The 12534-nt window shown below is 40.0% G+C and overlaps 1 protein-coding gene across 1 annotated transcript; it reads left to right on the forward strand.

Moving 5' to 3' along the window:
* The first annotated feature begins 306 nt into the window (after nucleotides 1–306).
* On the forward strand, nucleotides 307–6085 carry SLC35G1 (solute carrier family 35 member G1). Its single transcript, XM_086616812.1, has 3 exons — nucleotides 307–514; nucleotides 4612–4792; nucleotides 5326–6085. Exons 1-3 carry the CDS (start codon nucleotides 307–309, stop codon nucleotides 6083–6085), a joined length of 1149 nt encoding a protein of 382 aa, XP_086472938.1.
* Nucleotides 6086–12534: the final 6449 nt, after the last annotated feature.

A 12534-nucleotide genomic window follows, 5' to 3' on the forward strand; every position in this document is an offset into this window, starting at 1 on the left:
CTGAGCGGACCCGGGGGAGGAACTGGCAGGGCGCTGCCCGGCAGGGGCGTCTGGCTCCCTTCGGGTTGTTCGCCAGGTATCTGCCGTGGGAGGGGGACTGGCAAGCCGGCTCGTTCCAGGCGGTACCCTGCCTCGGGCGGCGGACGGCGCGACCCGGTACAGCCCCCACGCCCCGCGGGAGAACGGCGCGCCGGGGCCGGGGGGAGGGAGCCGGGCGGCGCTGGGCGGTGGCACCGCATGCGCAGGAGGCCAGGTGCCTGCCGGCTCGGGAGGCGCCGGTAGCATCGCGGGCAGCCCGGCGTCCTCATGGTGCTGTGTCAGGGCGGCGAGGCCGCCGCTGTTCCGGCCGCGGACGGGAAGGAGCCGGAGGTGCCGCTGAGCCGGGAGGACGATGTGGGTACGGGGCAGCCGTGCCTGTGCCCGGAGCCCGGCGTGGAGGCGACGGGCGCCGAAGAGCGCCGCGTTTGTGGCTGCTGCTCGCGCTTGCCCTGGCCGTGCTGCTGCAAGGCACCCGGTGAGGAGGGGGAGTCTGGCAGGCGGGGCAGGGGGGGCAGCGCCCTCCTGGCTGGGCTACCTGCTCTCGGGGTGACATTGCCGGAGGGGCGGAGGAAGAAGAAGCGGCCCCGAGGGCACCGGGGCTCGCCGCGCCCGGCGGCGGGGCGCGGAGCGAGCTTGGCGGCCGCAGAGGGCGCCCGGCACCGGTGCCGGCCCCGCCGCCGGCTGTCCGCGGGCGACGAGCTGGAGCCTCGCAGCCTCCGAGCCGTCCGCGGGTGTGGCGGCTCACACCTGCTGCCCGGCGGGCGACACCCGACCCCCTGCGAGCCTATTCAGCCTCACCCTCTTCCTCTCCCTCCTCTTCACCGGACAAGTCGGCCCCTGGTGAAGAAAGTGCGGTGGCGGGCACGACCTCCTCCGTGTGCTTGTGCGCCGGGCCGGGCCCCCGCGCTCCCCGCGACCCGCCGGGAGCGGGCAGAGCGCTCGGGGCCGCTCCGGCTGCGCGCCGCCCGCTCCCATGCCCGGGGGCCGGGCTGCTGCTCGGCGGCTTCTACACGTAGGGCTGTGAGAGCTTCGGTAGCGTTTATCCCTCGGGGAAACAGCACTTCTGCTGTCAGAGTTTTAAAGTAAGACTCGACAGTTTTGGGTAAATCGAGGTGCCTTCCAGCAGTGTGAACTTCTGGCTCTGTAAGTAGGTTGAGAACGGTCATGAGCGCTCTTCAACAAGTCCGTGTATTTGCAGCTATGGCTTCCTTGGTAATCCTTGTCTTGCTTTCGTGTCAGTGTACTCTTTATTTTGTCTTAATCTGTGCTTCACTTCTTGGTCATTTTGAGTTCTTAAAGCCATAAACTTACTCTGAAACACGCAACGTGTCTTTGTAAGTTTAGTGTGCCTTCCTTTCAAAACGTAAATGCCATCTTAAAATAGTTTTTGGAGTTGTTATCTGAAGTACTTCAGCATGCGTCACTTTTAAACAACTTCACTGGCAATGTGTTTGGCATTAAATATGGACTATAATTGACTTTTCAGCAGAAAAGTTTACTGGATAAAACAGTAGTTTTTGTTAGCTGGTGAGTTGTGGAAAGGCCAAGGGATGGTGTACTTCACCTGTGAGATTCACATTAGTATTACTTCTGAGGCAAAGCTTGGGAAAGAAACCCAATATTTGAAATGCTAAGAAACTTGCCACCAAAGAATTCACAAAAAAATTCTTTCTTTTTTTTTTTTGGTAGTCTGTCTAGCAAAATGTTAATTGAGTCAATGGCTGAACTTTATGAATCATACCTAGATCTTGTCTGCATGACCATGGTTAGTTTGTGTGCAGGCTGTTGTGCTACCAATGCTGTCCTGAAGTCTGAGAGCACGCTGTTCTTTCGCTTCTTATGGTGTGAAGAATGGATCAGCCTCTTCTGGTTTTCCTGAAGGTCTGGGAGAATCATCTTATTACTGATCACCTTCCCCATAGCCAGTACTCTTCTTCCTCTGCTACTATTCTCAAGGTGCATGTATGTGAGAAGTGTCATTTTCTACCCTGTATGCATTTTGCAAGTATAAAAACTGTTTGCAAGAAAGCCTGGCATTAAAATGCAAACAAAAAGAATTTACACAGGAAATGGTGTGCAATGGGAGGCATTTGACTAGGACTTAAAACAGGAGTGGAAGATTGTTTGAAAGCCTTATGTGTGGAGATGGCCAGGGAATAAAATTGGAAAACCGAATATCAAATCAGTAGCCACTCAGAAAAGAGAACTTGGGTGCTGCTTGAAACTTTCTTATTTTCACACTGCTATACTCCAAAAAAGCATGAGTGCTTGAGTATTTTGATGGCATTGGGCTAGTGTTTGGAGGCTTAATATTTTGTGGGATGGAAATGTTATCTTAACCTAACTTGTCCTCCCAACATATTTTGAAATAAGTACTCTTCAGAGTACTGCAATTCTTGTTGTTGGTGGAAGAGCTTGTACCATTTTATTTTTAAAAGGAAATAAAATACTTTCTCATTGCACTGAGTACATGCTTTGGCAATATAAACTGTTGATAGTTTAAATTCTAGTATTACAAGATATTGTTTCTGATAGGCTTGGTATATTAGGTAGCTTACAAAAAGGAGTTCCTTCTGGTTTTCCTTTGTTCCTTCAAATCCAAAGCTTAGTTCTGGGTATAAGATCCTTTCAGCTTGCTTTGCTTTAGTTTGATTGGTTTTCCATTTCAACACTTTCATTATTTACATTTGCTTTGTTCTGAAGTAATCGGGCAAGCTATCATGCCTGAAATAAAAGTTAGTAGTTCTGTTTGTGCTGTGTTCATCCATAAGCCAGCCTGGGTTTGGATTTCCCATTTCAGTTATAGGCCAGACTGATTCCTCTTGCTTTAGTATTAGAGACATGGTTGATTTTGTACTTCTGTTGTGTGACTATGTGGATTAGGGCATTGCATAATTCATGAACATTTTTTACATCCACTCTGTTTCATAGTTGGTAGATGTCCTGGTCCAGCGTTGGTTGTTGGTAGTTTTTGTAGTCACTTTTATGTAAGTGGCTGTTGCTAAATAGAAATACTTCTAGTAGAAACTGTAATTCCTTTTCAGCTGTAGTGTGGCCGGATTCCTTGAAAAGCAGGCCTTCTGCCTGCTTAAATTCTGATTTCAGTTGTAAAGCCTGGGTCTCTGGAACTGTTAAAGCCAGAACCAATGCTATACACTCTGTATCAGTCCACAGTCTCAGCTCTTAGGTAGTAAGTAGTTTCTCAGCCTTGAGTGCAGATCTCAAGAAGGATCAAAATGGTTTGTGACAAGTTTTGTTACATTAAAAAAAAACCCACACCCAAAACAAAACAAACCTCCCCTCAAAACCATACTTAGTTGCTAAGCAACTCACAGAAGTGCCCTGCTGATTATGTTTTAGAGGATGCAAAAGGCTCATGGCGTTCCACTCCCACACTAACATGACATGAGGCACCCTTTTACCAAAACACTGCCTCAGGGACATGGACTTCTTGCTGTTATCTTTAGAGGGTGTTGTAGAAGAAAAGGTAACTCCCAATGTTTTATGTGGACAGAAAAAAAGAGATAGTGAGGTAACATCCCACTCAGATTTCTCATGGGTTCTCTTTTCTGTGGTATTCACCTCTAGATTCAGTGGAAAAACTGTTCCTTTTATGCAGCAATGCAATAACAAAAAAGGCTGATTTATTTGGAGACAGTCCTGAGTTCAGCAGTTCACCCTCTCTGTTTGCGTTCCTTTTTTTTAATAGTTGAGGGTGGAGAAGATGAGTGGAACAAGGAAGGAGGAAGACCATGTCACTGAAGAGGGCCTAAGGCAATGGGAAAGCTTGAATAGAAACCATTAGACTTGGGAAACTACTTCAGGAAGAGAAAGTCTGATAAACTAAGGTGAAACTAAGGTCTGCATGGAACTGTGATAGGTATCAGTACTTTAAACAAGCCTATAATGTTTAAAATCAGTCAAATTTCTTCTGCTTAAAAATGTTTATTTGAAGAAAATATTCTTGCAGCATGATAAAAACATTATGTAAGACTTCTGTAGGTCTAGATCAAATTTAGCGTGATTTAACTGCAAAATAAACATGAGACATAACAGAAGTGAGGTTCTGTGCACAATTTTTACATGTGTGTTTACAAGAAAGGAAATTAAATTGTTGCTTAGGAACCTTAATTAACTTACTCAATAATCAGATGATTCCCAGGTAATAAGTTTCAGTGTTTCAGAATCTGACCATGGACCATTTTGCAGTCAGTTGTATTTATTAGTCCTTGGGCAGTGGCCAGAATCATACAACTAATCCTATAGTGAATCACCCAAACTAGTCTTACGTATAACTCTGAGAAGTCTAGGAATTATTTTGTACCCAAAGTGTTAGAGTTCATCTCATATATCCTGTCTTAAGAAAAAAAGGAGAGCCACGATGGTCAGTGAAACATATGTTCAAGGTAGGTCTGGTAAATACACGTGGTATTTGTATTTGCATTTGTTTCTTTTCCTTCCTCTGTCCTCTGGCACAGAATAGCTACAAATGTATGGAACACTGCAGGATGTAGGGCTGCCTGACCTGACAAATCTAATAGATCATTATTAACTGGAGTTTTTCTGTTGCAGGAACAAAGAAGAAACCTGCCTGTCCAGGACTTGGTCTGTTTTATACTGTACTGTCTGCCTTCCTTTTCTCAGTGGCTTCTTTATTTCTTAAAAAAATAGAAGGTGTACATTCAGTGGAAGTGAGTGCATTTCGATGTGTTTTCCAAATGGCATTCGTTCTTCCTGGTTTAATATACTACAAGTAAGTGTAGCAAATGTTTAACTTTAAGGTGATTTCTTAAAAATAGATCTGGAATTACCACTCACTTAAATCAGATAGCAATATTATTTTAATTCAGACTTCAATTGCATAACTGCATTGTTTTGGATTACTTGATAGTTTCTTAATACAATTAAGAAAACTGAAAATCTTTTAACTCCCTGAATTGTAAAAGTTTCTACAGGGATTACATCAAATGTTTTGATGTTCATCTGTGAAGTGGTGGTCTTAGAAAAAAATAGAAGGTAATTTGTAGCTACTCTTGGGTTATTTTGCAAGCAAAAAATTAATAACTACAAGAATAGGTTCCAGACTCTCAATGTGATTAGGGTGGTGATGGGAATAAATTGGTCTGTGATCAATTAAAAATATTTATCAATTAATATTTAATTTATATTTATATCAATTAAAAACATTTGAGATCAGTCCCTCATCTAGAGAGGTGTGCACAATTAAATGTGATTGGATATTGGTCATGAAAGCCAGTGACATTAATGTGACATTTCTTTTTTCAGAACAGGGTTTTTGGGACCAAAAGGTACAAGAATTTTTCTTTTCTTCCGAGGATTCCTTGGCTCTTTCGCAATGGTTCTTCTCTACTATGCGTTCCAAGTCATGCCACTAGCTGATGCCACTGTTATAACTTTTAGCAGTCCTGTTTTTACTTCGTTTCTGGCATGGATCTTTCTCAAAGAGAAATACAGCCTTTGGGATCTTCTGTTTACCCTCTTTGCAATCATTGGAGTGGTTCTTATTGCCAGACCACCTTTTCTGTTTGGGTCAAGCGTTACAGAGGTTGAAGGAAGTTACACAGATCACCTTAAAGGAACTATAGCAGCAATTACAAGCACAGTGTCTGCAGCTTCGACTTTTATTATACTAAGGAAGATGGGAAAATCTGTGCATTATTTCTTGTCAATTTGGTATTATGCAGTCATTGGTTTAATTGGATGTGTTATAGCAATGTTCGTTATGAATGAATGGCGTTTACCATATTGTGGTAAAGATAGGGTTCTTCTAATATTAATAGGCTTATTAGGATTAGGAGGTCAGATATTTCTCACAAAAGCATTACAGATCGAAAAAGCTGGACCTGTATCCATAATGAGAACAATGGATGTGGTGTTTGCTTTTATTTTACAAATTCTTTTTCTCAATCATCTACCAACTTGGTGGACTGTGGGTGGTGCCCTTTGTGTAGTAGCTAGTAGTTCTGGAACTGCCATTCGTAAGTGGCGACAAAGCTTGAAGAAGGCTAAGCAAAATGAAATCTAATAATACAGACTCTAATTCATCATAGAAACAAGAAATCTTGATACATATATACAATATTTATTTTTATTTATTTTAAACGTCTCATTTACCAAATTGTAGTACCAAGTTATAGCCAATAAAGTAAGCTGATTTTTATTAGAAAACAAAATTGAAGATGTTTTAACAACTGATTAGGTATACGCTTTTCTTTCTCGCATTTAGGCATGCAAATATGAGAAGTAGAAAGACATTTAAAAGTTACTTCCTATCAAAAGTGGACAATAGTTTTTTGGCTTTCATTTTCCTAAAATTCCTGATTCTCCACTTCTTAGGCCTTTTCTCTATTCCTCTGAGCAGTGGAAATCAATCTCCCAGGCTTATTCAATACTATTCTGTGCTTGATTACCAGGGGGATTAGAGTACAAAAGTTAGAAGGGAATGAAGAGTTATAACCCTATAAACATCCAACTTTTATAGAACAGATAAAGCTTGCACATTTACAAACTTTCTAAATTTTTTTTTTCGCATAAAACGGATGCCAAATGGGGACTTATTTTTAATTTGAATTCTAAAAGAACAAAGGCTATTTCATCTTTCCAAGCAATATCAAGAGAAAATTAACTTTCAAAAATGATTTATCAGCTTTGCTTTATTTTAAAAAGAATTTTAAATGTTTGCACTTGCTTTACAGACATAATGAAACAACCTAATCCCTTTTTTAAATGTGATTTTCCCAATAAACATGTCTTTATTTGCTGCAGTCTCGGTGATGAGAGACAACAGTTAATTGTATACCACTCGTAAATTAGCCATTTCTTGTGGTATGGAATGTTATGGTGTAGCTGCACTTTTCTTTATTCTATGCAGAAGATTATATTTTTTAGATATTAAATATAGGTTATTTTAAATGCTACTTATGACCTTTTTGTTTAGATTCTTTTGTACAAAGGTTCTTTATGAGACCAAGTTTAAGTCTTCTTGGCCCTCATAAAGCTAGGAGGGTTTACAATAAAGCATTTGCCTATTTCCTAAGAATTTACAAGAGTGCAGAGTAATTGCAGTTTTACAGAAAATGCAGGTTGGCCAAGGTCATAGCAGAGATCCTACAGAACAGGTTTGAGGGGAGCTTGGTGGGAAGGTGGAGCTGTGCGAACATATCTCATGACATGGAGGCATCCAGACTATATCAGGCAGTGCTAGTGGGCAGCTTCAGCCCTGTTTCTCTAGTTGGCCCTTTTTAAATCTACGCTTAGTCTCTTCTCTTACCCATCTCACATTTATAGACTTTATCTTGATAGCAACAAATACTAAGAAAAAAGGCTCGTGTTATTCATCTTAGTGTCCTTCATGTTTGGGGAGGAATATATGTTTAGTATCGGGTGGGTGGATTTTCCCAAGTGGAGTCTGGAGTCTTACATCCTTTTGAGTCTTGTCTCAGTAGTGCTTAAAAAAATTTTAACTTGGATCTTTATTTGGTCCTTTGTATCATGAGGTGGTTTTCAGGTATTTACTCACTCTAGTGTTTTCCTAAAGGAGAGTGCTGTGTTCTGTAGACTTCATACGTGTTTCTTTCAAAATCACTAAAGGTGGCAGATGTTTTCTTATTTTGGTTTACGGATGTCTGGTCACATATCCTTTCTTTTGCCAATAAGCATTGCATCCTGGCAGGGCAGATCTAGGGACTTGAGTCTCAAAGGACTTGAGATGCATCTGGATGTGAGGAGCCATCTTTGTGCAAGATTCTGTACGTAAAACCAGCACCCTGAATTCATATATGCTTAAGGACACAAGCAGATTCCACGTGAGTGATAGAATCAGTTCCTGCTGGTAGCTGTCCATTCTCTGCTTCCCCTGAAGGCTGAAGTTCAGCTACTGCTGACAAGGTCAGGAGTAGTATGGAACTGCTTTCACATCTCTTTAAAGCCTGATGTAATAATAAAATTCCAGTTTGGCACCCATTATTTCACTCAATATTTGAAATTGTGAACTGGGATTGTTTCTTCTTCTGCTCAGCCATCACTGCCATTGAGCAACAGCTTTCAGGAGAGGGAAAGAAAATAGACTGCATTTTTTACTGCTTCACTTCATGTTTAATATGCTTGGGTTTGAATTGACACTTCAAAAGGTGTGGTTCCAAAGCAGTTCATATTGACGTAAACTTGGGTTGTCAGCTAGTCCTGCTTCCTCCCGTTGTTGGCTCAGTGCTCGTGCTTATGTGGTTGTGTGTCAAGCTGGCCCAAGGAGCTGGTCCAGCTACATAACTTTTTTGTAAAGTTGTTGGAGAGGGCAAAACCAGAGTAGGCTGAAGTTGATGACGGTGTGAAAACATTAGGAAGAGGAATTAGATAATAGTTTAAATTATAGCATATGAATGCTGCTTTATCAGTACAGAATAAAAATAATGTGGAAGTTTATATCAAAAAACTTTAGGTCATATGATTTCAATGAATCTTGTTTACACTTAGTAGAAAGGAACAGACTACTGAAGAAAGGACTGTTTTCTTGCCCTTAACACATACATAAGTGTAGAAAATAAGCTGACCTGAAATCAACAGCCTGACACAGTAATTGGTAATTTTTCTCTCAAGTTTTTGTAGAAACTCTTCCGATATGTTTCCATACCTGTAGTACCAAAACCCCCAGATGATTTTTTTTCTCTCTTTGTCCAGATCTTTAAGGTTTTCTTATGTCTCCATCTACTTATTTCCTTTTGCTGTTCCTAAACCTTCCTAAATATTTAAGTTGTTAAAATAATAATCTAAACAAGATCCTATGTTGGAAAGCATTGTATTTTTTGGACATTATTTTGATTTTAATCCATATTTTAGAGAATTGTTTAACTGGTGTGAGAATGAAGGACTTGCCTAGAGCTTCTCTAGTCATAAAGGATGACAAGCTAGCTTCTATAACTATGTTTTCTAGATGATTTGGGGAATGAAAGACATCTAAGCTTTAATTTTTTTTCAACCACCTCAATTTTTTAATTTTTTATTTGTCTCAAATGTAGCTTGAAAAGCTAAATTTTAGTTGAAAGCCTTGAAGAGAATGAAATTATACAAAAGTATGGATACCCTAAAATGTTTGGTTTTTTAATTGAAAATATGTCTTATAATTTCTGTTAAGATGTCAAACTTTTTTTTTTCTTCCAAAGCCTAACAGTGTGAGAATCTGAAATGAAACTGGCTGAGCCTTGATTCTTTCAGATTCTGATTTTTCTTTTTTTTTTTCCTCTTTCCCTTTTCTTGGATAGATTTTTAGTTTCAAAATCTTTTTTAGCTTTCTAAGTTTTAATACAGCAAGTTTCTCAGGGTCAAATGTTATTTTTCTCAGCTTTGAGTCAGAAAAATATTATTAATGTTCATCACCTCTAGTGTCCAGTCCTGTTGTGATCTTTATAGTACTTCTAAGTTTGATAAATGTACTTTTCTAGCAGGAAGTCCTTCTTTTGTAATATGATGGAATGTTGTTGCTTTACAATTGCTATTCTGTAAAGTTAAATTTCTCTTAAATTTTGATGTATTAATTCAATGTACTGATTTCAGTGGATCCTGAATAGAAAGAGTAATAATTATTGGTTGTTTTGCACATAAAGACAGGGTAAAAAGATTTAGTTGTTACTGATGCATCACAAGCATGTTTCTTACGTTCTTTACTATGCAAAACACTGTAATCATCTGTTGCCTTCGGTGGAACTTTATAACCTTAAAGCCTTATGTACGCGACTCTACTATAGAAAGCTGATGGCTGAAGAGCAGTGTACTGTCACTGTGCAGCAAGCAGTTTCTTTCAGGTTAAGTTGGTTGTCAGAGTAGCTCTACAAGCTCTCTAAATACATCTACACTAAGAATTTGACAGGCTGATTGTGTAGACAAGGGCAGTCTACATAATTAAAATGGATTTCCTGCATTTGCAAAGTAACCTCAGCATAACAGCATTGGAGAAATACCTAGTTCAATATGTCATTTTTCTTCTGAAACCTGAAACTAGGCTCTTTCCCAGTTCCAAAAACTGTTCTAAGATGGCTCTTCCTGTAATTGACAATGGCAAGGTGGATAATACTACCCTTGGTCATCATTAATATAAACACTTCCCCCTGCCCCGGAAGCTTTCTCTTCCTGGAGCTTTTGTTCAAGAGCTGTGTGTTGAAGAAAGTTTATTTCTGGAGAGGCAGACTCTTAAAAAAAGTTATTTCCTTGCTAACTAGCAGTAGTTACCCAGGAGGAGTCTGTTTTCCAGACCTCTAACCACAGTAACCACAGTAGGCTCATCTATGGCATCAGTGCCGTGAGGGTAGTAGAATCGTGATCTCTGTCCCTGCATGGATTCAGGGTTGGCAATTCTGACAGCAGATGTGCAACACTGACTTCAGCAGGACGTTGCAGTTACAAGCAGAATGTTTTTGTGGTCATAACTGCCTGTCCATCCAAAGAAAAGTCGTGGCTTTATGTTCCTGCAGATGCAGGTAACTTCAGGGTGGAACATACATAGACTTCTATGGTGATAACACTTCAGAATGAGTAATTTCTATGTTATGTGAGTTATTGTTTGACAAAAAGGGGGTAAAAATACCCTCAGCATTAATTAAAGGATTTTTACTATGTCCTATATATTGTTAAATAGATGTTGAATGATATGTTTTGTAGAAGTTACTGGCTTTGTTATGTAGTAGTATATTTTTATAGACAATTCTTATACATTGAAATGTTAAGATATTTTCATAAGAGATTTATATTCATCATTGCTAATAAAATGAACTTGAGGAATTAATCTCTGGTTTTTCATTGATTAGTAGAACATACTTGAATGTAGTGATTGTAGAAGCTTTATGAAAGAACTTAGTCAAACAGTCCCTGTTAAACATGAACATATGCTTCAAATTCTGCTACAGTTAGCATGCTGCGTCACTTTTTATGCCTTACAACAAGCTAGAGGTGAAAAGCTCCGTCAGCTTCCATACAGCAATTTCTTAAATGGTAAGTCTCTGGCATTGGCAAGTCAGTGAAGTTAAATTTTCCCGTGTTCAAGTGGCAATTTGTTTTTGTGTGTTTTCTGGGTTCGTTTTGGTTTGGTTTGTTTTTTCTATTTCCGTATGTCATGATTTGAATTCAAGTTTTGATCCTTCTCTCACAAGGTGATACTGAATTCATCCCAGTGCTTCCAATTGTACAGTGTTTAAATCATTAAATTAACTTTTCACCAAAGAGGAAAAATCAGAAAAAAAACCCTATCTCATTTGCAAAACCACCACCACTAGTGTCATGGTTTGATGTGGAGGGGATGGGGGTTCTGGTGGCAGGAGAGGCATATTACAGAAAGATGGTAGTAATTTTTTTGATTATTCTTATAACAATGCTTCCTCCTGCAGTGCTCTGGTTTTGTAAGAGCAGAAGATAACAAAACTGGACAACGGCATTGGCCTACTTGGGAGCTTTGTGCATGTAATGAATCTTTATTTCTGGGTGTGACTTGATTTAGCATTATAGCGGAAAAAATAGATGAGGGAAGACAAGTTACGTGGTGGAGAATTACTAGCAGTGTTAGCCTGTCTATCTGGCAACCTCTTCTTCACCTTATATGTTCAAGCATTAACTAATTGTAGGATGACTTGACACCATCTGTATCTCAGGCTCTAAAGCAAAGCAAAAAACAAAGTACTACCAAGAGCACTTACTGTGCCAGGCATAGGCAGAAGAAGACTAATTGTGAAAGAATTTTGTGGAGACACTTCACAATTCTCTCTGGGCAGTTCTGTAAGTTCTTTGGAACAGCTATAAATATATAATATATAGAAATTTAAGCTTTAAGGGAAGGAGAAAAAGCTTTTTGGATAGACAAAAATCTGCCTTATTTACAAATGGGTAGTGACATAGCACAGGAAGAGATGAGGCCTATTACTAAATACTAAGACTTTTGAAACAAAATTCTAGAATTGTCTACCCACTCTAAAAAAAACCAAACCCAAACAAACAAAACCAGAAAGGGATCAAAGGGTTTCAAAGGAAAAAGCATTCCTGTTATTACCTGGAAAACAAACTTCACTAAAGTTGCGAAATACTTAGGGCGTAACTCGCGCTGCTCATTATTGACTTGATAAAGCATTCTTACAATCCTGAGCATGGGAAGCAGCACAGGAGATAACGATACGCAGATGAACCATTTAAATAGGTTTCAGTTGATGTTTTTGATTCTTCCATTAGCTTTGTATTGCACTTCACTTTCTGATGCTGCTGGATGAAGTTAATACATTATCCTGTCAAGTTGCAGTAAATTCTGGAAAGGATAATGAGAAACCACTTTGTCATCTGAGCTTACGTACTGAGCAAAAGGAAAATGAGAAATTTAAGTTCTTGCTTGGCCGGTATAAAGTGATTCAGGAATCTGCGTGAAAGAGGTAGAAAGGAAATTCATGTTTTCTGGTCAGCAAATATGAAGTTTTTTAATTTTCACTCTGTATTGTGACTGTTTCGTCA

Source organism: Tauraco erythrolophus, chromosome 9, assembly GCF_009769465.1.
Source record: "Tauraco erythrolophus isolate bTauEry1 chromosome 9, bTauEry1.pri, whole genome shotgun sequence".
Classification (NCBI taxonomy): Eukaryota; Metazoa; Chordata; class Aves; order Musophagiformes; family Musophagidae; genus Tauraco; species Tauraco erythrolophus.

Coding starts and splice junctions, on each gene's coding strand:
- SLC35G1 (XM_086616812.1), top strand. CDS start 307: ATGGTGCTGTGTCAGGGCGGCGAGGCCGCCGCTGTTCCGGCCGCGGAC. Junction 515..4,611: donor GTGCTGCTGCAAGGCACCCG/GTGAGGAGGGGG, acceptor TTTCTGTTGCAG/GAACAAAGAAGAAACCTGCC. Junction 4,793..5,325: donor CCTGGTTTAATATACTACAA/GTAAGTGTAGCA, acceptor TTCTTTTTTCAG/AACAGGGTTTTTGGGACCAA.